General features: G+C 49.9%; 1 protein-coding gene across 2 annotated transcripts in view; it reads right to left on the bottom strand.

Annotated features, from left to right (window-relative positions):
* EEF2K (eukaryotic elongation factor 2 kinase) overlaps positions 1-25,395 on the bottom strand; it is an 86,170-nt gene that overhangs the window by 19,703 nt on the left and 41,072 nt on the right. The window contains exons 3-15 of one of the 2 annotated variants that reach the window (XM_073015228.1): positions 23,873-23,973; positions 19,830-19,890; positions 17,962-17,999; positions 17,330-17,501; positions 11,989-12,138; positions 11,486-11,618; positions 11,102-11,229; positions 10,183-10,384; positions 8,313-8,380; positions 5,468-5,545; positions 3,746-3,808; positions 2,103-2,237; positions 1,751-1,939 (exon numbers count right to left, since the gene is read on the bottom strand). In XM_073015228.1, coding sequence (XP_072871329.1) covers positions 1,751-1,939; positions 2,103-2,237; positions 3,746-3,808; positions 5,468-5,545; positions 8,313-8,380; positions 10,183-10,384; positions 11,102-11,229; positions 11,486-11,618; positions 11,989-12,138; positions 17,330-17,501; positions 17,962-17,999; positions 19,830-19,890; positions 23,873-23,973 — 1,518 coding nt within the window. The remainder of the gene's footprint in view (positions 1-1,750; positions 1,940-2,102; positions 2,238-3,745; positions 3,809-5,467; positions 5,546-8,312; positions 8,381-10,182; positions 10,385-11,101; positions 11,230-11,485; positions 11,619-11,988; positions 12,139-17,329; positions 17,502-17,961; positions 18,000-19,829; positions 19,891-23,872; positions 23,974-25,395) is intronic. The other variant, XM_073015229.1, reaches the window with a different exon arrangement.

Genomic DNA, 25,395 nt, shown 5'->3' with positions numbered 1-25,395 from the left:
CTCAGGCCTATAGTCCGAGCTACTCTGGAGGCTGAGGCAGGAGGATCACTTGAACCCAGGAGGTCAAGGCTGCAGTGAGCTATAGTCATGCCACTGCACTCCAACTTGGGTGACAGAGTGAGAATCTGTCTCTAAAATAAATAAATAGTCTGGTGTGGTGGCTCATGCCTGTAATCCTAGCATTTTGGGAGGCCAAGGTGGGCAGACCACCTGACATCAGGAGTTCGAGACCAGTCTGGCCAACATGGTAAAACTTTGTCTCTACTAAAAATACAAAAATTAGCTGGGTGCGGTGGCAGGCACCTATGATCCCAGCTACTCGGGAGGCTGAGGCAGGAGAATTGCTTGAACCTGGGAAATGGAGGTTGCATTGAGCCGAGATTGTGCCACTGCACTCCAGCCTGGGCAACAAAGCAAGACACTGTCTCAAAAAACAAAAATAAAACAATAAATAAATAAGTTTCTAATCACATGAATGTAATTACCAATTCAAAAAGCTAAATTAATAAAGGACTTTGGAGTATCTTTCCACCCTTGAGTCTGAGATCCATCCACCTGCTGGGCCACAGCCAAACCCGTCGAGGAGAGCTGATGCCCTGCACCCCCGTTGAGCCTAGGCCACCCGTCCACGCGCAGCTTTGGTCCACATGATGGGGAGGATGGGAACAGATATACTGGGAGGATGTGCCCACCAAGGGCCTCTCAACTTCTCCTGGAAAAAGATCACATTCCCTGGGCCTTGCCAGATCTCATTCATTCAGTCCTTTCCTCCTTCTGCTCACAGACCAGGGACAGAAGAAGGAGCAGACCCCTAACACAATTTCCCTGCACGTCCACACCCTGCTGCTTCAGCTCCAGCTCTGCCTCAGCTCCTGCACCTCTAGCTACACGGGTACACCTTGTCCTTCACCTCTGGGCCTAAGCACATGCTGTTCCTTCTATCTGAGCTGCTCACCTCCCCCACTTGGCCTGGCTCACTCCCTTTGGACCTTCAGGTCTAAAGCAGATATCTCCCCAACTTTTTTGTTTTTTGGAGACAGGATCTCACTCTGTTGCCCAGGCTGGAGTGCAGTAGTGCGATTTCTGCTCACTACAACCTCCGACTCCCAGGTTCAAGAGATTCTCCCACCTTAGCCTCCCGAGTAGGTGGGATTACAGGTGCGTGCCACCCCATCCAGCTAATTTTTGTATTTTTTGGTAGAGGCGGGGTTTCACCGTGTTGGCCAGGCTGGTCTCGATCTCCTGGCCTCATGTGATCCACCCACCTCGGCCTCCCAAAGTGCTGAGATTACAGATGTAAGCCACCGCTCTGGCCTAAGGTAGGTATCCCTTTATCTGTTCATTCCACGAATCTGTACCGAGCATCTACTCAGTGCCAGGCCCCAGTCACTAGAGATACATGCAGAATTGATGAGCAGGAAGCCTGCACCAACCCCTCCAGGCCCCAGTTACAGCCCTTCCTCACGTGTTTCCACTGGTGTCTTCTGCTTCCCCCATCACACTATGTTGTTATTGCCTGGAAACGTGACTCACCTTCCCCTCCTGCTCCAAAGACAGAGATCGATTCTGCCAGTTTCAACTAACTTGGAGGGGCCTGCCCCCAAACCAGTGCCTGGGACATTTTTGTGGCATGTATAAACCTCAGGATAGAAGGCAGGTGAATGCATGGCTTCCAGGATGGGAGGCAGGTGAACAACAGGGTGACCAAGTCCCACCCCCACCTGCAGCTGGGTCCCCGCCACCTGCTCACCTTCAGAGAGACGTCAGCTAGGATGTGATGGGGCAGCTGCGAGTACATGAGTCCCAGGCCCACGATGGCCTCCAGCTCGCCCAGGTCGGCCGCGTGCTCCAGGTGGAAGACAGCCGACTCCCGGTCCCACTCCTCGCCCTTCTCGCAGAAGCGCCCACCCTCGTGGTAGCGCACCATGGCCAGATGGACCTGCCACACAGACTACAGTGTCGGCCTGGCTGTTTGGCAGGCCGAAGCCGCACCCAAGACCGCCCAGCCAGCCTGCAGGAGGAAGTGATTAGCGGAGGAGAGGCTGGAGCCAGGGGGCTCCAGGTTAGTGCAGACAGGGCTCCAAAATGGGCATCGCCGATACCTTCCCCAAAATGGACTTCCCGATTTTCTTTTCGAGGTCCAGAGCATTAAGCCTTTGCACTTCCAGGGCCACGGCCGAAGCCCTCGGCAGGTGGAGGCGGGAGGAGTTGAGGAGATTCCACTTCTCTACACAGACCTGAAGGGAAAGAACCGGCCAGAGAAGCGAGGGGCTGGGGGTGGACGCAGCATGACAGCTGTCAGCAGCCCCTACTACACAGGAGCCTGGCTAGAGGGAGAGCGAACCCTCGTGATGTCAAAGTTTATTGGCCATATATGGCTCCAATTTTTTTTTGTTTGTTTGTTTGAGACAGAGTCTGACTCTGTCGCCCAGGCTGGAGTGCAATGGCACAATCTTGGCTCACTGCAACCTCCACCTCCCAGGTTCGAGCGATTCTTCTGCCTCAGCTTCCTGAGTAGCTGGGACGACAGGTGCACGCCACCATGCCTGGCTAATACGGTTTCATTTTTAATCATCCAAATTCCATCAGCTCATGCATTCAAGAGCTAGTGGAACAGATTTCAGCAGCTCAAGGAAGCGTTTCCCCGTCATTTACCAATCTGGATTTGGTTGAGGGGGGGTTTGACCCTAAACCACCCCTCTTTGCCAGCTCCTCATGCAAGGCACCAGAAGACTCCCACTTCAGACCTTCCAGCAAATCCCCTTGCTTTCCTCTGCAAGTCACCACAACGACATGAGCAACATCAGCAGGGTGCTTTAGGAAACGGGTTTAAAAAACACATCATTTCTCCTGGCCAAAGATGCCCCATCCAAAGGCCCTTGCAGGATACAGCCAGGCAGCTATGTGTGTGCACGTGTGCATGCTAAACATCTTGCAATGCACAGGGCAGCCCCCTCAACAAGGAACGATTCAGCCCAGAATGCCAATACTGCCTCACTTGAGCAACCCTGTTCCAACATACCTGAGAAGATTCTAATCTGGCTACAAAATACCACAGGGTAAATAATCAGTGTTCTTGGAGATGCCAGAGTCATGCCTGTGGTGGAGGTCAGGGAAGACTCCCAGACGAAGGGCCCCTGGGGTCCAGGCTTGGACAGCAGGTAGGATTTGAAGAGAGATGACAGAGGGGGAAAAAGGACCTTGCAGTTGGAGAGACTTGTCTTAGCAAAGGCTCCAAAGGTGGGCGGTTCAAAGCGTGTGAGGGAATCACTTAGAGGGGTGGGTGGGGCACAGGGCTGGTCTTTCCCAGCTGTGCTGATGCTTGTTAGACATACAAGCAAGGGTAACCTAGGGAAAGTTGCTTAAGAGCCTGGTTTTCTCATACATAAAACGGGGATGAGAGTAACATTAGCCTGTCTCTCTGGGTGATTGCAAGAAGGAAATTGATTACCACAAAGCGCCTTCATGGCAGGCACTTAAGACAGGAGCCGTAGCTGTTGCGATTTCCCCTCCAGGATGGGGCTGTCCTGTTCTTCTCTAATCCTCCCCACAAATCCCCCAGCATCCTGTCCTGCAGAGGTTCAAAGAGCCTTTGCCCAGGAGATTTGCTGCTTTGCAAAATCTTCCTTTAGCACATGTGCCAGACAGATGCGCAGGCAGCAGAGATATGAGACAGAAGAAACAGCAACAGAGACTGGAGGAGGCAGGGAAGCGGTGGTGACAAGGGTGCCTTGGGGCGCATTACCCGTCCGCAGCTGCCCAGGCTGTCTTCGTCAGACTCGTACTTCCGGTTACCGTTTGAGTGGCCCTGAACGGAGGAAGAAATTACAGTGATCCAAAGCGCAAGGCTTCTTCCCAGGAACCTCTCCTGAGAGCTGGTCCAGCCCTCCTCCCTGGAATCAGCCTGGCCCTCGCAGGTGACCCTTATCTCAGAAAACTGGCCCTATGTTCCCAGGTGACACTGGAACCCTTCTCTGCCAAGCAGAAGGAATGCTGGGTCACAGGCAGGGATGACACGCTGGTGCAGCCACAGCCTCACTGTCCCCCTCCCTGTGTGAGCAGGTAGAACTGACTCGATGGCGCAGGATCCCAGCACAAAGCCACTGGGGTAACGGGCTCCCGTCCTACTGTGTGTTTAGTTTATATTTTAATTTAGATATGGGCCTTGCTCTGTTGCCCAGGCAGGAGTGCAGTGGTGCAATCAAAGCTCACTGCTGCCTCAAACTCCCCAGGTTCAAGCAGTCCTCTCACAGTGCCTTCCCAAAGTGCTAGAATTGCAGGTGTGAGTCACCAGGCCCAGCCGTTTTGTGTTTTCACGATTTTTTTTTGTTTTGTTTTTGTTTTTGCTTTTTCGAGACAAAGTCTCACTCTGTGGTTCAGGCTGGAGTGCAGTGGCATGACCTCGGCTCCCTGCAACCTCCACCTCCCAGGCTCAAGTGATTCTCATGCCTCAGCCTCCCGAGTAGCTGGGACTACGGGAGTACACCACTGCACCCAGCTAATTTTTGAGTTCAGACGAGGTTTAACCATGTTGGCCAGGCTGATCTCGAACTTCTGGTCTCAAGTGATCTGCCTGCCTCGGCCTCCCAAAGTGCTGGGATTACAGGCATGAGCCACTACGCCTGGCCAGCATGTTCTTTATTCACAATCATAAAGCTGAGATTAGAGGTGTCCCAGCAAGACAGGCCTTGATGTGTATGCTCCATTTCAGCACAGGGTAACACCTCTAAATGGCAGATACTGTCTGAGGCCGCCTTCACCAGGCTGCTGCTGGGAGGCTGCCCAAGGAAACTGACCTCCAAGGCCCTCCTCCCCGGGGCCTCACAGGATCCTGCCAATAAGTGGGTCTAGCTATTACCCAGGATCCTCTCTGCTCAGCAGCCTCCCACTTCACCATAAGATTTGTCAGCCATCATTAGCTTTATATCTAAGCCTCCACACTCACCCCATTACTGGTCCACATGATCCTGTTTTATCTTCTCCTTTGTATTTATCTTTATCTGACATACTCTTTTATTTTATTTTATTTTTATTTTATTTTTGAGACAGAGTCTCACTGTGTCACCCAGGCTGGAGTGCAGTGGCACGATCTTGGCTCACTGCAACCTCCGTCTTCTGGGTTAAAGCAATTCTCCTGCCTCAGCTTCCTGAGTAACTGGGATTACAGGCATGCACCACCATGCCAGGCTAATTTTTGTATTGTTAGTACAGATGGGGTTTTGCCATGTTGGCCAGGCTGGTTGGTCTCGAACTCCTGATGTCAAGTGATCCACCCACCTTGGCCTCCCAAAGTGTTGGGATTACAGCCATGAGCCACCGTGCCCAGCCTGAAATACTCTTTATTAATTTACTTGTTATCTTCTCAGAACCGACTCATACTCCCCCTTCAGGAAGGGAAGTTTTCGTTTTCCTGGAGGATAAATGAGGCAACAGGTGACACCGGTCTCATTTCCTGGGGGTTCCTTACATGTTCTCGGGGCTCAGGGTCATCCAGCTCACCCCGCTTCTCACTGGGGTATCCGCTGTCCCCACTATTCTCAGAGTCCTGTGGAGAGAAGATGGCTTTAGGGTCCTAGTGGTTCCCTGAGTGCCTGGCAATGGTTACAACATCTGGACACCCCAACCGTTGGCTTTCTCCCCTCCGTCCCATTACCTAACACCCTGCTCCTGCTGTCCCTTGCCGACTGGGTGACAAGCGAGCAGTATAAGGTAACAGTAAGGACCTTGGGCTCTACAGTCAGATGACCTGGGCTCGAATCCTGGCTTTCTTTCTTGCCAGCTGAGACCTTGGGTCGTTGTTTTAACTTCTCTGAGCATCAATGTCTTTAGTTATGGGATTCATTATAGTCCCTACATCAAAGGGCTGTGTGGGTGAAACGCATTGTTATATTCTGAGAGTGTGGATCACAGGAAGTGCTTTACTGAGTGACTCACCCATTTCATAGGCAGAAAAACAAAGGCTATGACCCACGGACAAAAATATAGCATTGGGAACAATATTTACCACAAATAAGCCCTCAACCAAAACCACACAGGTCACCTGTGCATTTTTTTTTTTTTTTTTTTTTGAGATGGAGTCTCACTCCGTCACCTAGCCTGGAGTGCAGTGGCACGATCTCAGCTCACTGCAACTTCCACTTCTTGGGTTCAAGTGATTGTCCTGTCTTAACCACCCGAGTAGCTGGGACTACAGGCGTCTGCCACCACACCCGGCTAATTTTCATAGTTTTAGTACAGACGGGGTTTCACCATATTGGCCAGGCTGGTCTCGAACTCCTGAACTTGTGATCCACCTGCCTCGGCCTCCCAAAGTACTGGGATTACAGGCGTGAGCCACCACGCCTGACCCACCTGGGCAATTTTTTTTTTTATTTTTTTGAGACGGAGTCTCGCTCTGTCGCCCAGGCTGGAGTGCAGTGGAGTGATCTTGGCTCACTGCAACCTCCGCCTCCCGGGTTCACGCCATTCTTCTGCCTCAGCCTCCGGAGTAGCTGGGACTACAGGTGCCCGCCACCACACCCGGCTAACTTTTTATATTTTTAGTAGAGACGGGGTTTCAGGGTTTCATTGTGTTAGCCAGGATGGTCTCCATCTCCTGACCTCATGATCCGCCCGCCTCGGCCTCCCAAAGTGCTGGGCATATTTTTTATTCTCCCAGGTCTGAGTTCTGTTCTGAAAGGGAATCTGGTATACTTTAGAATCTCTAAAACTTCAGCCATGTACCTACCAACACTGAATTATAGCCCTCTCTGCATGTCACCTGCACGATTAGTAACAGAATATTTTTATTTCCTTCTTTATTCTTATAAGAAGTTTTTCTTTGGTGTGTGTTGGGGAGTGGGGAGTGGGGCAGGGTCTCACTCTGTTGCCCAGGCTGGAGTGCAGTGGCGGGATCTCGGCTCACTGCAACCTCCACCTCCCAGGTTCAAGCAATTCTCTTGCCTCAGCCTCCCAAGTAGCTGGGATTACAGGCACATGCCACCATGCCTGGCTAATTTTTATATTTTTTTGTAGAGATGAGGTTTCATCATGTTGGCCAGGCTGGTCTCAAACTCCTAGCCTCAAGTGATCTGCCCGCCTCAGCCTCCCATAGTGCTGGGATTACAGGTGTGAGCCACCGCACCCAGCTTCTACTAAGAAGTATTTCTTTTTTTTTTGAGACTGAGTCTCGCTCTGTTGCCCAGGTTGGAGTGCAGTGGTGCGATCTCTGCTCACGGCAACCTCCGCCTCCTGGGTTCAAGAAATTCTCCTGACTCAGCCTCCTGAGTAGCTGGGATTACAGGCGCCTGCCTGTAGTACCCGGTTAATTTTTGTATTTTTAGTAGAGACGGGGTTTTGCCATATTGGTCAGGTTGGTCTTCAAATTCCTGTCTCAAGTGATCCACCCGCCTCGGCCTCCCAAAGTGCTGGGATTACAGGCGTGAGCCACTGTGCCCAGCCTCTACTAAAAAGTTTTTTTTTTTTAAGACAAGATCTCACTCTGTCACCCAGGCTGGAGTGCAGTGGTGTGATGATGGCTTACTGCAGCCTCTGCCTCCCAGGTTCAAGAGATCCTCCTACCTCAGCCTCCTGAGTAGCTGGGACTACAGGTAAGTGCCACCATGCCTGGCTAATTTTTGTATTTTTTTGTAGAGACGGAGGTCTTGTCATATTGCCCAGGCTAGTTTCAAACTCTTGGGCTCAAGTGATCTGCCCACCTTGGTCTCCCAATCTGCTGGGATTATAGGCATGAGCTACTGTGCCTGGCCAATTTTACTAAGAAATATTTCAAACACATACACAAGCATAGAGAGTATTATAATTTGCCATAATATACATTTGTGAGAATGCAAATAAGATGCCTTCAGTTTCTTACCACCAAGTCAACCCAAAGCTGCAGGAAATGTTCTGTTTATCTAATGGGAGAGCTAGGTGTAAAGAGCTAGAACACGTGGCTTACTGTGCTATGTTTTACACAGCTAAGACCCAGTATGGGGGCTCTATAAGACAACCAACACATGTGGGGTCAAACCAAACCTGGGGCTGAGCCTGGCATTTACTACAAGACTGCATTGTTGCTGACTGGGAGTCCCTCTTCCCTAACCATCTCTGGGAACTGCAAGGGACCCACCTTTTCTCAGAGGAAAGCTCAGCCTTGGGCCGGAGGCTGACATTCATCTGCATCCTCCCTAATTCCCCCATCCTATGCCTTCCTGGCAGTGCCTGGGCTGGGCTGCTCACCTCCAAAGCTGAAGATTCACTCTGGGAGTGAATCCACTTCTCCTACCCCTGCTGGGGTCTGAAGCCTACAGCCTCCCTCCCTTCACACTCACCCGGTGGTTGTCTAGATGATCATGGTCTCTGGATGCCATGTTATCGAGGTCACTGAACACTGGCCAATCTGGGCAGGGAGAAACAGACATCATGTCCTGGTTCCACTACTGGAACATGCATTAAGACCAACCCATGGCCTAGGGCAGCCCATACCTGCCACCAAGCCATTTTTTATTTTAAGCTTTAAAGAAAGGCACAAAAAAGGAGAATGTTATCAGCACCTGGAGGTTAAAGTTCTTCCTTGAGAACTTATTCTAAGTCTACTGTTTGCCAGCTGCGTGATTCTGGCCAAGTGGTGCCACCTATGTGTGTCCTCAGGGTTGTCACAATGCAATTATCCTTGTAATGTGTTTTTCAGCATATGTGCCTGGCCACCGCTTGGTCCTCAATAAGATGCAGTTGTGAAGGAAGAAAAGACATTTGAATATTTGGGGCTCAAGAAGTGGGCCTCGGACAGCTTCAGAACCAACCATCTCCAGCTGGGGGTGGTGCCTTACGCCTGTAATCCCAGAACTTTGGGAGGCCGAGGCAGGTGGATCACCTGAGGTCAGGAGTTTGAGACCAATCTGGCCAACATAGTGAAACCCCATCTCTACTAAAAATACAAAAATTAGCTGGGTGTGGTGGCATGCACCTGTAGTCCCAGCTACTCGGAAGGCTGAGGCAGGAGAATCGTTCGAACTCGGGAGGTGGAGGTTGCAGTGAGCCAAGATCATGCCACCACATTCCTGCCTGGGTGACAGAACGACACTCTGTCTCAAAAACAAAAAACAAAAACAAAAAAACACCAACCATCTCCTGGGGGTTCCCTATCTCTGTCTCCTGTCCTCTACAGCCAAAACTGTCTGCCTGTTTTTATAACAGGCACTGTTTGTAAGAACAGTGTTTACATTTTTAAATGGATGACAAAAATTAAATTTCACCATCTATAGAGTTTTATTGCAACACAGCCACGTCCACTCATTTAAGTATTTTTTATGGTAGCTTTCATGCTCCAAATACAGAGACGGAATGAGCTGCAAAGCTTAAAATATTTACTCTCTGGCCTTTCACAAAAGTCTGTTGACTCCTGTTCCAGACTATTCTGAAGACCTTCCAGTGGAAACATGTAAAGGGCTTCTTTAATGTTTGATACTAAAATCTTTCTCTCTTCCAAAGGTATCAAAATGAGAAAAATTAAAAAACTAAATAATAAAATCTTGCTCTCCTGCTCTGAGCCTGCTTCCGCTTACACTTTCCCTGAATACATGACTTCCATCTCTTCAGGCCAACACCCTGGGGTCAGTCTTGCCTCTATCCTTTCCTACAAACTCTCGTCTGAATCATCAGCAAACTCCATTCTTTCAGCGTCAGAAATAACAATCCTGTTTTTCTCCTTTGACCCATTAGTATCACGTTCACAGCTTTTCTAACATTGAACAATCCTCAGATTCCTGTGAAATCCCTATTTAACTGTGACAGGTGAACCTTTTAACATAGTACTATTTTTATTTGTTAATATCTATTTAGATTTTTTTTTAAATCTATTTAGATTTTTTTGTTGTTGTTCTCTCTATATACACAAAAATTTTAAATAAGGTTGGGATATAATTTTCTTTTTTGGTATGTCAAATTTACTATATGAGTTTTGCTGGTTTCATAAAACACACTGATAAAAGTTACTTTGTTTCCTACAATAGGGGTTGTTTTTATAGCATTTGGATGATCTGTTTTGGAAGTTCACTGAATGAAACTCACCTATAAAATCACTGGGGCCATGAACGTTTTTGGTTAGCATGTCTGATTTTTCTAACATAAATGAAAGCCGGTTTAGTTCTGCTCTACCTGTCCCCTCCAATCACAGTGACTAAGGACCGAACCGTCACTCACGGAGGTGGTCTAGCTTCTGGCTGTGTGGTGTGGCCGAAGATGGGGAAGAAGGGAGAGAGTCGAAGGTCACATCACTCATGTTCTCATCTCCAGAGTTCTCTGAAAGGGGACGGAGCAGGGGTGGCCGGCTCCCAGAGAGGGTCCTTACTCGGGGGCTCCCACATTTTTCCTCTGTTCCTCTCAAGATGGTCTTGGCTGATTGCTGGGGACATTAACAGGGATACTCATGTCACGCACGCACCCTCTGGGAAATAAAGGGCTCTTCCTGTTGTTCCCTCTAGCCCTGAAACCCCTTCACCCACAGCTCCTAAACATGCCTGTTTAGTAGCTGATACATTGTCTTAAAAAATAAAAAAGCAGTAGGGGATTAAACCTAAGGCCAAGAAAGGGCATCTGGAACAGAGGCTCAGAGGACCTGCCAGCATCCCCTAAAGCCCTGACCACATTCCACAGCCCGGAGCTGGAGAAAGCATCCCACTCTGTGTCCAGCATCCCAAGCTGGTCTTTGCAGCATTCTCTTGTCTCTGGTCCAAGGAGCAATGGGAGGGATGGGAGTTATCTTGGTGAGGTGCCTGGAGAGCCAGGTCCAAGACTCGTTCAGTCATTTGTCAATACATCACACAAACACACACACACCACACACCTTCTATCTCCACGTGCCTGTTCCCCTCACTCTGGTGAAATAAAATGGGCCCAACCTAGGCAGATACCAGCTGCTCGACTGTAAGGACACTCGGGAGGGCTTTGTGCACCGAGCTGGAGAGGACAGGCTGAAGCATGGGTGGGACAGATGCTTCCAGCCCAGTATTCGTCAGTTAAGCACTGCTTGACCTGGCTGTCACCACACAGGGGAGCAGGGCTTGCTTTGCGGGTAGCAGAAGGGCCTGCCAGGCCAAGCAGGGTCATACTGGGCACCCACCAGCAGCTTGGTGTTCTGATTCACCGCGTCCCTCTCCCGGGGCGAGAGGTCAAAGGGAGCAAGGCCCATGCTCTCGCAAATCCGGTTGCAGGCATGAGAGTAGAAGAAGAGCGCCATCCCACGGACACCTGTGGACAGAGCAGGGGTGTCTGGAGTGTTGCTTTGCTCTGTGACAGGGGACAGGCAGTGTGGGCCTCATACACATGGCCAGGGCAGGTATAAAATGTGCCAAGCTGGGAGGCATCAGACATCCAGGTTCCCATCTCCATGATCTTGAAAAAGCGCATACAATGTCTCAGCCTGTTTCCTGGGCTGTACAAAGAGCTCAGAGGTTTTAGCAGGGAGTGTGGTTTCTGCGGAAACAGCCCGGCTTTCCCCACCTACCTAGGTTGCCGTCTCCAAAGTCAGTGCCCGTCTCTGTGTGGATCTGTGGGTCAGTGTAGAGATCCCCAACTCCCTGGATATCCACCACTATCAGCTGATGGCCGGAACGCTCAAACGTGAAGTGACTGAAGGCCTACGGGGCACAGGAAGGAAAATGAGATGTCAAGAGACAGGCTGAGGGCTGTGCAGGCACTGGCCACGCCTCTGCCCATGCTGAGGGGCTTTCTCTGCAAGGAGTTATATAGAGGAAAAGACAAGGAAAAAGGCCTCTCCAGTTGGGCAGGCACCTTGAGCTACAGGTCCTGTGGCCATCTTAGGTGACAGAAGCTATCATGGGGTGACAGGTGTCTCGTTACAGAGTCTCCTTCTGAATGCTCCAAGAGGCTTCTCTGGGAGTGAGACTCCAAGCCCACAGGGACCTTCCTCTTTAGGGGCTGAGCCTGGCCAGGATCTCACCCCAAGGGCTGTGGTGGGCAGAGGGTGGTGGTGAGCCCGGGCCTCACCTGCGGTGTCAGGCGGATGTTGTCATCACGGACAAAGCCAGAGTTGGAATTGTACTTGATGTACTTGCCCTCGATGTAGTGCTCCAGGTGGAAGAGGGGCTTGCCTGGTCTGTCCCTCAGCTCGATGATGCACATCTGCATGATGTCCACCTGGTGGGATGGGGAGTGGGCTCAGGCGGGAGGGCCCAGGCACACCTCCTCTGAGAAACGGCAAGGGGAGGGCTGAGAGGAACTCGCCTGCCTGGGCTCAGATCTTGGCTCCATCACTTACTAGCTCTCTATTGCCGGAGCTCCTGGTGATGCCCAGAATCTAATCTCCTCTTTTCCTTTCATTTTTTTTTAAATTAAAAAATATATATTTTTAGGCTGGGTATGGTGGCTTACGTCTGTAATCCCAGCACTTTGGGAAGTCGAGGCAGGTGAATCACTTGAGGTTAGGAGTTCGAGAACAGCCTGGTCAACATGGTGAAATCCTGCCTCTACTAAAAATACAAAAATTAAGGTTGGGTGTGGTGGCTCACACCTGTAATCCCAGCACTTTGGGAGGCTGAGGTGGGTGGATCACCTGAGGCCAGGAGTTCGAGACCAACCGTGACCAACATGGTGAAACCCTGTCTCTACCAAAAATACAAAATTAGCCAGGCATGGTGGCACATGCCTGTAATCCCAGCTTCTCGGGAGGCTGAGGCAGGATTGCTTGAACCTGGGAGGTGGAGGTTGCAGTGAGTCAAGATTGCACCACTGTACTCCAGTCCTGGGCAACAAGAGCAAAACTCCGTCTCAAAAATAAATAAATAAATACATAAAATAAAAATTAAAAAACTAGCTGGGCGTGCTTGCATGTGCCTGTAATCCCAGCTACTCAGGGTGTTGAGGCAGGAGAATCACTTTAACCCAGGAGGCGGAAGTTACAGTGAGCCAAGATCACGTCACTGCACTCCAGCCTGGGTGACAGAGTGAGACTCTGCCTGGAAAAAAAAATTTTTTATTTTAGAGACAGGGTCTCACTCTGTCGACCAGGCTGGAGTGCAGTGTCATAATCATGGCTCATTACAGCCTCGAACTTCTGGGCTCAAGTGATCCTCCCACCTCAGCCTCCCAGGAAGCTAGGACTACAGGCGTGTGTCACTACACGTGGCTCATATCTACATTTTTTTTTATAGAGATGAGGTCTCCAGCCTGCCCTGTAAGGTGGACTCTGCTTGGGAGCCAGAACTGATTATGTGGTCCATGGCAAACCCCTGAGGGGATGGCAGAGAAAAAAGACCAAAGGAACCAGGTCTCTAGATGGCTTCAAGGAGATGAGGCACCAGCCTACCCCAAGCCACCCACCAAAGCAAGACCTCCACACAAGTGAAAACGAAACCATTTCGTGTCTGCACATATTTTGGGTCTGTTTGCTAAGCAACTTAGACTATGCCTTACTGTAATACTGCGAATTTGGGCACATTTCTGAATTTCACCTTTATGTGCCTCAGTTTCCTTACCTGCATAAACAGGGTCTCAGACTCAGTCTGTAAATTAAAGTTATTGATGCAAAAAGGAGCCAGGCAATGTTTTCTTTTATTTTTTATTTTATTGAGACAGAGTCTCACTCTGTTGCCCAGGCTAGAGTGCAGTAGCACAATCTTGGCTCACTGCAACTTCTGCCTCCTGGGTTCAAGCAATTCCTCTGTCTCAGCCTCTCGAGTAGCTGGGACTATAGGCACCCGCCACCATGCCTGGCTAATTTTTGTATTTTTAGTAGAGACGAGTTTTACCACGTTGGCCAGGCTGGTCTTGAACTCCTGACCTCAAGTGATCCACCCCCCTGGGCCTCCCAAAGTACTGAGATTACAGGTGTGAGCCACTGCGCCTGGCCACTCATTTTATTTTTATCAGGAGCTACAATTCTAGAGAAATATAAACCAACCTCTAAACAGTATTCTCCCTGCAATGGGAAATTATAGGGAACTTTGACATTCCTCGCTGATTTTTTTTTTTTTTTTAACAAAGTCTATGTTTAATTTTGTAAACAGAAGAAAATGTATAAATAGTGCATATGGTTTGTAAAGTGGAGTAGGGACTCTAGCTTGCACCTCTTGCCCTGTTACACAAGGACTCATCCTTGGTCTCCATGTCCCCCTCAATGCCACTTCCTGGGAGGATTAGGTCCAGGTTTCCCAAGAAAAAGACCATCCACGGAGAGTGGGTCACCAGACATGCAGACAACAGCTGCAGAGACCGAAGGGGTCCTGATCTGAGAGGTGAGAACTTGCCCCAAATGAGGACTCAGTTGGTTCTGAGAACTGGCCTGAGGGGAAGGCAGGGAGAGGCAGTTCTCACAGGGTTCTGTCCCAAAGGCTGGTTCCATCCCTACGAGGAAACTTACAGCAGGGCCACCTGCTCAGCCAGAGGGCTCCCTGGGCGAGGGGCAGTGGCACAGCCATGGTGTACAGCCAGGACCTCCTCAAACAAACACGTTCTTCTCCCTCCCTTAAGTCAACCACATTATTACTACTACTACTACTACTACTACTACTACTACTACTACTACTACTACTACTACTACTATTTGGGGATGGAGTCTTGCTCTGTCACCCAGGCTGGAGTGCAGTGGCCCAATCTCGGCTCACTGCAGCCTCTGCCTCTCATGTTCAAGTGATTCTCCTGCCTCAGCCTGCCAAGTAGCTGGGATTACAGGCATGCACCACCACGCCCGGCTAATTTTGTATTTTTAATAGAGATGGGGGTTTCACCATGTTGGCCAGGCTAGTCTCAAACTCCTGACCTCAGGTAAGCCGCCCATCTCAGCCTCCCAAAGTGCTGGGATTACAGGCATGAGCCACTGCGCCCAGCCTACCACATTATTATTTACTGGACACCTAGGCGCTAGGAGACAGCGGTGAACAAGATAAAATAAAATCTCTGCCTTTAGGGGAGAGAAGAACCTAAAATATTAACTAAATGAATGGCACACTAACTGCTCCAAAGAACAGAAAAAAAAAAAAACCCAGAATGATGTGGCAGAGGTGACTGGGGTAGAGGGACCGCTTCTCAGGGTGGTCTGAGATGGGCTGGCTGAGGTGACACAGGATCTGAGACCTGAACTACAAGGAGCTAGACATGCAAGCATCATGGTGACATGAGATGCCAGCCAAGCCCACAGCCAGGGCCAAGGTTTTGGGGCAGGAACAAGCTTGTGGAGGAAGAGAAAGGAGGCCAGGCTGGAGGGCCGCAAATTGCAGAGGAAGCTAGAGCCCCCCAAGGTGGGGACTGTGGCTTCTTGCGCCTGTCCCAAGTATGCTTCATCAAGGGCCCTGCAAACAGCAGGTGCTCAATAAATCCTGCACACCCAGGAGACTGTGCCTTGTATGTAGGAGATGCTCAAGCTGTGGGAGATCTGAACTATGGGCTCATGCAGGGCAGAGGCATGGATCCTTCCTCAAATGCCCAAAGGCAACAGGGAATTCTGCTTGGCCTCAGTCACTCATCACCCTAGGGACTCAAATGAAGGTGCCAACCTAGCAGGGGGTTGAAAAGCCTGCATTTGAGCCCTGGCTCCAGCTCTGCCTGCTTGGGCAAGTCATTTAGCCTCTTTGAGCCCGGGGTCCCCAAAGAGCGGACATAGTATCCAATCTGACACGGTTTGGCTGTGTCCCCACCCAAAGCTTATCTTGAATTGTAGCTCCCATAATTCCCTGGTGTTGTGGGAGGGACCTGGTAGGAGATAATTGAATCATGGGGTGGTTCCTCCATACTGTTCTCACAATAGTGAACAAGTCTCACAAGACTGATGGTTTTATAAGGGGAAACCCCTTTCGCTTGGTCCTCAGTCTCTCTTGTCTGCCACCAGGTAAGATGTGCCTTTTGCCTTCCACCATGATTGTGAGTCCTCCCCAGTCATGTGGAACTGTGAGTCCATTAAACCTCTTTTTCTTTTATAAATTACCCAGTCTTGGATATGTCTTTCTCAGCAGTGTGAAAACGGACTAATATACATTACCAGCACTTTCTTCTGCTTTTTCTTGGGAATCTCACCTTTTCCAGTCTCAGTCCCTGTGATCTGGGTGGAACACCTACATTCCTAGCTCTAAGGGCAGGCACATGGCTAGGGTGTGCCCAGTCTGCATATTCCCACCCGTTGGCCACTGTGATTGGTTCGGCAATAGGAATCTGACCTAATCAGAGCCAATGAAACCCAGCTCCGGGACTTTTATTGGAACTTCTGGGAAAATAAGTTTTGTCATTCTAACAAGAACTTGGGCCTGCTGGGGGCCAGAGTGCTACCACAAGTGCAGAAGCTGCCTGAGAATGACGCCAACCCAGAAGGACACCCAGGTCAGAGATGGAGGAAGATTCTGACAACCTCACTTTAATCCTGAATCCAGCCATGCCTGTGGCCAGCATTATTTTTCAGTTACATAAGGCAATGAATTCTCTTTTTCGATTAAGCAGTTTGAGTGGGTTTCTGTCATTTGCAAACACAAATCCTGACTAATAGATCCCATCTGTAATTGAGGATAAAACGTTCCAACCTCAGAGCTGTTTTTAGGAATAAATGACTTTGGAACAGGAGCAATGGCTCATGCCTGTAATCCCAGCCCTTTGGGAGGCCAAGGTGGGTGGATTGCTTGAGGCCAGGAGTTTGAGACCAGCCTGGGCAACATGGCAAAACCCTTTCTCTACAGAAAATACAAAAATTAGCTAGGCATGGTTGCATGCCCCTGTAGTCGCAGCTACTCAGGAGGTGGAGCTGGGAGGATTGTTTGAGTCCAGGAGGTTGAGGCTGCAGTGAGCTGTAATCACGCCACTGCACTCTGGCCTGGGCAATAAAGAAAGATCCTGTCTCAAAATAAAATAAAATAAAATAAATGACTTGGTTCATCACGCTCAGTAAACAGTGGTTGTTATTAGCTACTATGAAGAAGGTGAAAGAGGTCGGGTATGGTGGCTTACACCTGTAATCCCAGCACTTTGGGAGGCTGAGGCAGGCAGATCGCTTGAGGTCAGGAGTTTGAGACCAGCCTGGCCAACATGGTGAAACCCCATCTCTACTAAAAATACAAAAATTAGCCAGGCATGGTGGCAGGCACCTGTAATCCCAGCTGCTCAGGAGGCTGAGGCAGGAGAATCACTTGAACCCAGGAGATGGAGGTTGCAGTGAGCCAAGATCACACCACTGCACTCCAGCCTTGGTGGTGGTGGTGGGTGACAGAGCAAGACTTCATCTCAAAAAAAAAAAAAAAAAAAAAAAAAAAAAACAGAAGATGAAAGAGGGACCCACCATGGCTCTCTTTCCCAGACACTGTGCACAGCTGCCCTGGCACGGAAAGGGGGGGCAGGTAGCGGGGCCACGCACCTGCTTGGGGGGCTTATGCCGATTATACTCCTCCCCCCAGAGCTTGGCCTCCATCTGTAGACGCACGTCCTCAAAGTATACATCCCGGTCTACGGGCTCTATGTAGCGCTTCGCCACGTAGTTGGAGGCTCCCTTCCACTGCTGGGCGTGCAGGAAGTTGGAGAGCTTCTTCCTGTGGGGAGAGGCAGCAGGGGGCCTACCTGGGTACTCTGGGGTTCACCAGGGACACAACGCTGGTCCTCAGGACAGCAAGACCTTGTCTGACCTGGATGGGTGGCTGGCGGCAGGAACAAAATACAGGAACTAGGAAGGACTTCCCCACCCCTCTGCATCTTCAAAGAGTTGGGATGGGGGGATTAAAGGTCACTGTTAAATGTCTCCAATCCCATTTCCCTTGACCTCCCAACACCAGGGCAGAGGTGAGTGGGGTGCTCCCTATTCCTCCTGAGCCCATCTTCACAGCCAGGCCCAACGTGTGGCCCGAGGGAGACCAGATGGAGAGGAACCTTGGCTACAAGAAGGCAGAGGGGACCGTGGCTCCATTCCTTGGCTGCAAATGTCCCAATGCCTCAGCTCTGAGGAGCCTGGGGGGACTCTGGGCAGGGCCCCAAGAGTCAGGCTGAGTCACTTACGTCCGGAAGCACTCCCTCATTGCTCCTCGGCCGAAGGGCTGAAAGACACCATATAGAGTGTTATCAGTCCCCATGCCCCACCCAAAAGGGACCCTAAGACAGGAGGTGCTCCCCTTGCATGCCACCCATCAAATGGGTGCCCTGGGCCTCTTCTCAATCCTGAAATTCCCGGGGATCTCCCTCCTATGTCTCAGCACCAAAGCCATAGAGGCCTTCCAACCCAGAGACTGCCGAGATGACAAGGACCCCCCATTCCTCCATCCCAGCTGAGGGGAAGAACCCACGGGGGCAGGATGTTGGGGGAGGGACAGTGCATCTCAGAGGACATTTTCACAGCCCGGACTTTAGAAGAAAAAAAGTGGAGACAACCTACGTGTCCAGCAACGATATACTGGAAAAATCAACCAGGTCGATTCCTTCAATGAAATACCATGCAGCAATGAAAACCAACGCAAACTGTTGACCAAAAGAACACCTGCAGCACCAGGAGCAGTGGCTTATGCCTGTAATCCCAGAATTTTGGGAGACTGAGGCAGGAGGATCGCTTGAGGACAGGAGTTCAAGACCAGCCTGGGCAACATAGCAAGACCTCCCTCTCTACAAAAATTTTAAGGCTGGGCACAGTGGCTCATGCCTGTAATCCCAGCACTTTGGGAGGTCGAGGTGGGTGGATCACCTGAGGTTGGGAGTTCGAGGCCAGCCTGACCAATATGGAGAAACCCAGTCTCTACTAAAAATACAAAAATTAGCCAGGTGTGGTGGTGCATGCCTGTAATCCTAGCTACTAGGGAGGCTGAGGCAGGAGAATTGCTTGAACCCAGGAGGCAGAGGTTGCAGTGAGCCAAGATCACACCATTGCACTCCAGCCTGGGTAACAAGAGCAAAACTTTGTCTCAAAAAAAAATTTTTTTTTAATTGACTGAGTGTGACGGTGCACACCTGTAGTCCCAGCTACTCAGGAGGCTGAGGTGGGAGAATTGCTTGAGCCCTGGAGTTCAAGGCTGCAGTGAGCCAAGATCATGCACCACTACACCCCAGCCTGGGCAGCAGAGCAAGACCCCGTCTCCAAAAAAGAATACTTGTTTTACACTCCCACTTATTTGAAATAAAAAAAAAATAGGCAAAAGTAATCTAGGGTGATAGGATTCAGAGTGGTGCTTACCCTGTGGGTATGGGGGGAGTGACTGAGAGGGGCTTGGGCAGGCTGGTTGCCTTCCGTTTGTTGATATGGGCTGCTGGTAAGGCAGTGTGCTCATTTTGTGACAACTCAGTGAGCTGTACACTTTTCTGTGTTTCTGTGTATATTGTATATTACACTAAAACAAAGCTTCACAAAGCAATCCTAACCTCAATATGCAGGAAATACTCTATTTTCTAGTCTTTTATCTTTTTTGTTTCTTCAAAAGGTTGGCTGTGGCCTGGTGTGGTGGCTCACGCCTATAATCCCAGCATTTAGGGAGGCCAAGGCAGGAGGATCATTTGAGCCCAGGAGTTTGAGACCAGCCTGGGCAGCATAGTGAAATCCATGTCTCTATAAAAAATAAAAAAATTAGCCAGGCATGGTGGTGTGTACTTGTGGTCCCAGCTACTTGGGAGGCTAAAGTTGGAGGATGGCTTGAGCCCAGGAGGTCAAGGCTGCAGTGACCTGTGATCGTGCCACTGCACTCCTGGGTGATAAAGACCCGGCCTCAAAAAAAAAAAAAAAAAAAAATGCTGCTTGCAACCAATAAATAAATAATAACATAGAATCCCCCGAAGTTACAAAAATTAAACAAAGTGGGAGTGGGAGAGAAGGGCACACAGACCAAAGTCAGCTGCAGAAAGTCTTTGCTCAGCCCTGTGCCCATGGGATTCAAGGCCCTGCTCACCTGAGACGCCATCTTGATCAGAACTTCATCATCCAGCCATTCCCCGGTGACAGCGTTGTACCTGCAGAGACCCACCCACCCCAGGGCACGGTGTCCATCACATGGTCCTGTTCCTCACTGGCTAAAGCCCAAAGACCCTTCTGGGCTCCCCATGGGCCTCGGAACCAACCCACTCTCCACCTTGGCTCACAGCCCACCCAACCTTCTGGGTTGGGTTGGAAACACTGTCCCTCCCTCCCAAGTCCCAACACACCAGTCTCCGATCCTTTCCTCAAACCCACTGCTCCCTCTCTACCATGTCCCCCATTTCCATATCCCCAGCTCTCACTGCTGTGCTGCTTACTGGCTTGTTCTGCATCTGGGGCCCCCAATGGACTGTAACCCCACAAAAGCAGACCCATATCTGTCTTGGTCATCCAGGACCTGGTGTGTATGGAAGCTTAATAAATACACATAGCCGGGCCCGGTGGCTCACGCCTGTATTCCCAGCACTTTGGGAGACTGGGGCAAGTGGATCACAAGGTTAGGAGTTTGAGACCAGCCTGACCAACATGGTGAAACTGCATCTCTACTAAAAATACAGTTAGCCAAGCGTGGTGGCGCATGCCTGTAATCCCAGCTACTCAGGAGGCTGAGGCAGGAGAATCGCTTGAACCCAGGAGGCGGAGGTTGCAGTGAGCTGAGATCGTGCCATTGCACTCCAGCCTGGGTGACAGAGCGAGATTCTGTCTCAATAAATAAAAAATAAAAATAAAAATAAATACACAAGGTGGATGAATGACTGAATAAATAATATCCTGATCATAACTGGTCTCTGTAACGCACGGCATGGCCCAGAGCGGGGAAGGTGGTGGTGGTGCCCTCAATCTTTCCAGGCAGCTGGGCACATCTCCTGAGAAGTAACAGCCACACACAGTGGCGGTAAGGGTTCCTTCCGTCTCTGAGTCCAGACAGGAGAAGGGCTGCAGGTGTAGGGGTAGAAAGGAGTGATCTCTTTCCTCCCCATTATAAGGGTCATGGACAACAGCCCAGTTTTATGTGACATGGAAGCCTTCAGACTGAAGACTCAAAGATACAGAGGAACTGATCCGATTTTATGCTGAGGTTCAGTGAAGCAGGGATGGTGTGGAGCAATGTGATTGGGCAAAAAGGAGATGAGCTAATGGTAACAGACTGAGTGGGCCAGCAAGGCTTGTTCCGATTCTTCTTGGCCGCTCTGTTACAGCATTTGCTTCTCTTGGGTATGGGGTAGGACTCCTTTGGAATGAGGATCTCATTCCATAATCTATTTATGGTCAGCTATTGCACAGAAAGTTTGTGTAAGGTTAGAGAATTTTTTTTTTTTTTTGACACAGAATCTCCCCGTCACCCAGGCTGGAGTACAGTGGAGCAATCTTGGCTCACTGCAAACTCCGCTTCTTGGGTTCAAGCAATTCTCCTGCTTCAAGCCTTCTGAGTAGCTGGGATTACAGATGCCACCATACCCGGCTAATTTTTTTTTTTTTTTGTATTTTTGTAGAGAAGGGGTTTCACCATGTGGGCCAGGCTGATCTTGAACTCCTGGCCTCAAGTGATCCACCAGCCTTGGTCTCCCAAAGTGCTGGGATTATAGGCATGAGCCACTGCACCTGGCCTAGAGTAATATTTTTAAGTTTTATGGCTGGCTTTGGGGAAAAGGGGTTCTAGTTTCTACGACCGGTAGTGGGGAAAGGCAATTCTTGTTTTGTTTTTTTTTTTTTTTTTTTTTGAGATGGAGTCTCACTCTGTTGCCCAGGCTGCAGTTCGGTGGGGCAAACTCAGCTCACTGCAACCTCTGTCTCCTGGGTTCAAGCGATTCTTCTGCCTCAGCCTCCCGAGTAGCTGGGATTACAGGCGCGTGCCACCATGCCCAACTAATTTTTGTATTTTTAGTAGAGACAGGGTTTCACCATATTAGCCAGGCTGGTCTCGAACTCCTGATCTCGTGATCCGCCCATCTCAGCCTCCCAAAGTGCTGAGATTACAGGCATAAGCCATCGCGCCCGGTCAATTCTAGTTTTTATGGCTTCTTAAGCGGACAATGAGGGGTGAGAGACAGGAGGGCAGGAGAAGGTCAAAGAAAGGCTGTTTCTGAAGCCTTCACTTTGGGGGTATCATTTTCTGAGCCCCAATACCAGGTTGTATGATGGTAAATATATATTTTGTTTTAGACTCCATTTCCTGGCATGCAACTCTGAAAGTCCTTGGAATCTCCAAAGTGATGTCTTTTTTTTTTTTTTTTTTTTGAGACTGAGTCTCACTCTGTCACCCAGGCTGGAGTATAGTGATGCAATCTCAGCTCACTGCAACCTCTGTCTCCCAGGGTTCAAGCAAGTCTCCCGCCTCAGCCTCCTGAGTAGCTGGGATAACAGGCGCCCACCACCACACCTGGCTAAATTTTTGTATTTTTAGAAGAGACGGGGTTTCACCATGTTGGTCAGGCTGGTCTCGAACTCCTGACCTTAAGTGATCCACTCACCTCGGCCTCCCAAAGTGCTGAGATTACAGGCATGAGCCACCATGCCCAGTCTTCTGTACCCTTTGTAACATCCTTTATAATAAACCAGTAAATATTAGCGTTTCCCTGAGTTCTGTGAGCTGCTCCAGCAAGTTAATCAAACTCAAGGAGGGGGGTCATGGGAACCCTGATTTACAGCTGTCAGAAGCACAGGTGAAACCACTTGGGGCTTGCGATCAGCAGTGAAAGTCAGGGACAGTCTTGGAGGACTGAGCCTTCAACCTGTGGGATCTGATGCTATCTCCAGGTAGATGGTGTCAGAGTTGAATTGCATCATAGGATACCCAATTCAAAACTCCTCTAATTCCTTCCATTAGAGGAAGAGAATTAGAGGCACATCTGCTGGTATCCACTGCAGATTGATTGCTTGCTTGTGGGCAGGGAGAAACCCCCACACATTTTGAGCTCACAGAAGCATTCTGTGTTGTAAGGATACAGTAGGTGAAATTAAGTGGGTTTTTGCCAAAGATAGGTGCATACCTAAGGCAGACAGAGCTTGGAGAGGGTTCCGGGAACATTTTCATCTCTCCTTTCCCAGTGTAAATCAGCCCCTGGGCCTGGCCAGGCCTCACACAAGTTTGCCTGGTGGAAATCTCCTTGGCTTAATGGATTCCTAAAGTTTGAAACCTCCCTCGGGCTGAGGTGTTCTTAGCTCTAGGTGGAGGCTTCCCTTGGCGCACCTCTCAGCCAGGGCAGACTCCAGAACACCCCACCCTCCGTGAGAACAGGTTTCCCACAGTCCGACGCCTCCACCAGGAAAAACAAGCAGAGGCCTGGCAGGTTAACCTCCCCTAGGCTCAGAGGGAGGGAGGCTCTCCAGAACTGCATAGTTGGCACCAGCCCAGGGCAAGTACAGTTGACGCTTGAATGACATGGGTTTGAAGTGCGTGGGTCTACTTATAAGTGGACTTTCTTCAATCAATGTATTGGAAAATGTTTTAGAGATTTGCAACAATTTTACTTTATTTTTGAGATGGAGTGTTACTCTGATGCCCAGACTGGAGTGCAGCAGTGCTATATCAGCTCACTGCAACCTCCACTTCCCAGGTTCAAGTGATTCTCCTGCCTCAGCCTCCTGAGCAGCTGGGATTACAGGCGCCAGCCACCACGCTTGGCTATGGCTAATTTTTGTATTTTTAGTAGAGATGGGGTTTCACCATGTTGGCCAGGCTGATCTTGAACTCCTGACCTCAAGTGATCTGCCCATCTCAGCCCCCCAAAGTGCTGGGGTTACAGGTAAGAGCCACCGCACCCGGCCAGAGATCTCCAACAATTTAAAAAAACTAGTTCAGTCTAGCCTGTCTAATAGGTACCTTGTGAGAACCACGGGAAGGATTCAGTGAGGCAATGCACCGGGCCTTAAGCATGCATTAACACTCCAATATTAGCTGCTGTTATGATTACTCCCTTCCCCTGACCCCCAAGAGTACTTAGGCCTCACTGATTGGGAGCAGAAACTGGACATGTAGCCCACAGGACTCTTTCAGACCCAGCACCAGCTGCTGACCTGTGTCGAGTAGCACGTTCGGTGGCAATGTCTTCTAGGTGGAACTCAGCCCAGGGGTCGGGCATGTGCTTTGCCTTCTCGATTGCGTGCTTCCAGGCTTCCTATGGAAGGCAAAGGGGAAGGTAGGAACATCAGGCCCAGGTCAGGGACTTTGGGGACAGTGCAGACTCCTCCCACCCTGTTAATTCCTCTGGAGAGGCAGACAGTATCAGGACAGAGAGAGACTCCTGTCTAGTAGCCTTTCGGGCTTCTCTGCACTCACAGGCATAGCCTCCCTGTGGGCAGACATGGCACATCTTAACTACACAACACTTGGAATCAATGAGTTGAAAATGAAAATAGGGTACCATTCCCCCATTCAGGTTGGCAGACATTTCATTTTATATATATATTATATATATACACACACACACTATATATATTATATAGAATATATATATACACACACACTATATATATATAGAGAGAGAGAGAGAGAAAAAAAATAACATCTATATATAGAAACAGAGTCTCACTCTGTCACCCAGGCTGGAGTGCAGTGGCGTGATCTTGGCTCACTGCAAGTCCACCTCCCGGGTTCAAGTGGTTCTCATGCCTCAGCCTCCCAAGTAGCTGGGCTTATAGGCACATACCACCATGCCTGGCTACCTTTTGCATTTTTGGATAGAGACAAGGTTTCACCACGTTGGCCAGGCTGGTCTCAAACTCCTGACCTCAAGTGATCCCCGCACCCTGGCCTCCCAAAGTGATGAAATTACAGGCATGAGCCACTGTGCCTGGCCCCTTTTTTTTTTTTTTTTTTTTTTTTGAGATAGGGTCTTACTCTGTTGCCCAGGCTGGAGTGCAGTGGTGCAATCTCGGCTCGCTGCAACCTCTGCCTCCCGGATTCAAGCAATTCTCCCACCTCAGCCTCCTGAGTAGCTGGACTTACAGGTGCACACCACTACACCTGGCTAATTTTTGTACTTTTTGGTAGAGACGGGGCTTTGTCATGTTGGCCAGGCTGGTGTCAAACTCCTGACCTCAAGTGATCCACCCACCTCGGCCTCCCAAAGTGCTGGGATTACAGCAGGTTGGCAATTATTTTAATAGGATGAAACATTTTAGCTTGTGCAGGCCTGGGTATCAGGGAATGGGTATCCTCACATACCATCAGGGGGTATAAAACTTTTCTAGGCTGGGTGCGGTGGGTGATCTCCGCTCACTGCAACCTCCGCCTCCCAGTTCAAGCGAGTCTCCTGCCTCAGCCTCCGGAGTAGCTGGGATTACAGGCATGCACCCACCTTTTTTTTTTTTTTTTTTTAAAGTAGAGATGGGATTTCACCATGTTGGCCAGGCTGGTCTCAAACTCCTGACTTCGGATGATTCATCTGCTTTGGCCTCCCAAAGTATTGGGATTACAGGCGTGAGCCACCATGCCCGGCCACTCTCAATAGGTTTTGATAGATTTGGGAGTTCTTTTGGGTCCTCACAATGATGGGGTGGTGGGCACTGCTGGCATAGAGTTAGGGAAGGCCGGGAAT

The sequence above is a fragment of the Chlorocebus sabaeus genome, chromosome 5, assembly GCF_047675955.1.
Source record: "Chlorocebus sabaeus isolate Y175 chromosome 5, mChlSab1.0.hap1, whole genome shotgun sequence".
Taxonomy (NCBI): domain Eukaryota; kingdom Metazoa; phylum Chordata; class Mammalia; order Primates; family Cercopithecidae; genus Chlorocebus; species Chlorocebus sabaeus.
Note: the sequence above shows the minus strand (reverse complement) of the source record. Positions and strands in the feature narration are given on the sequence as shown.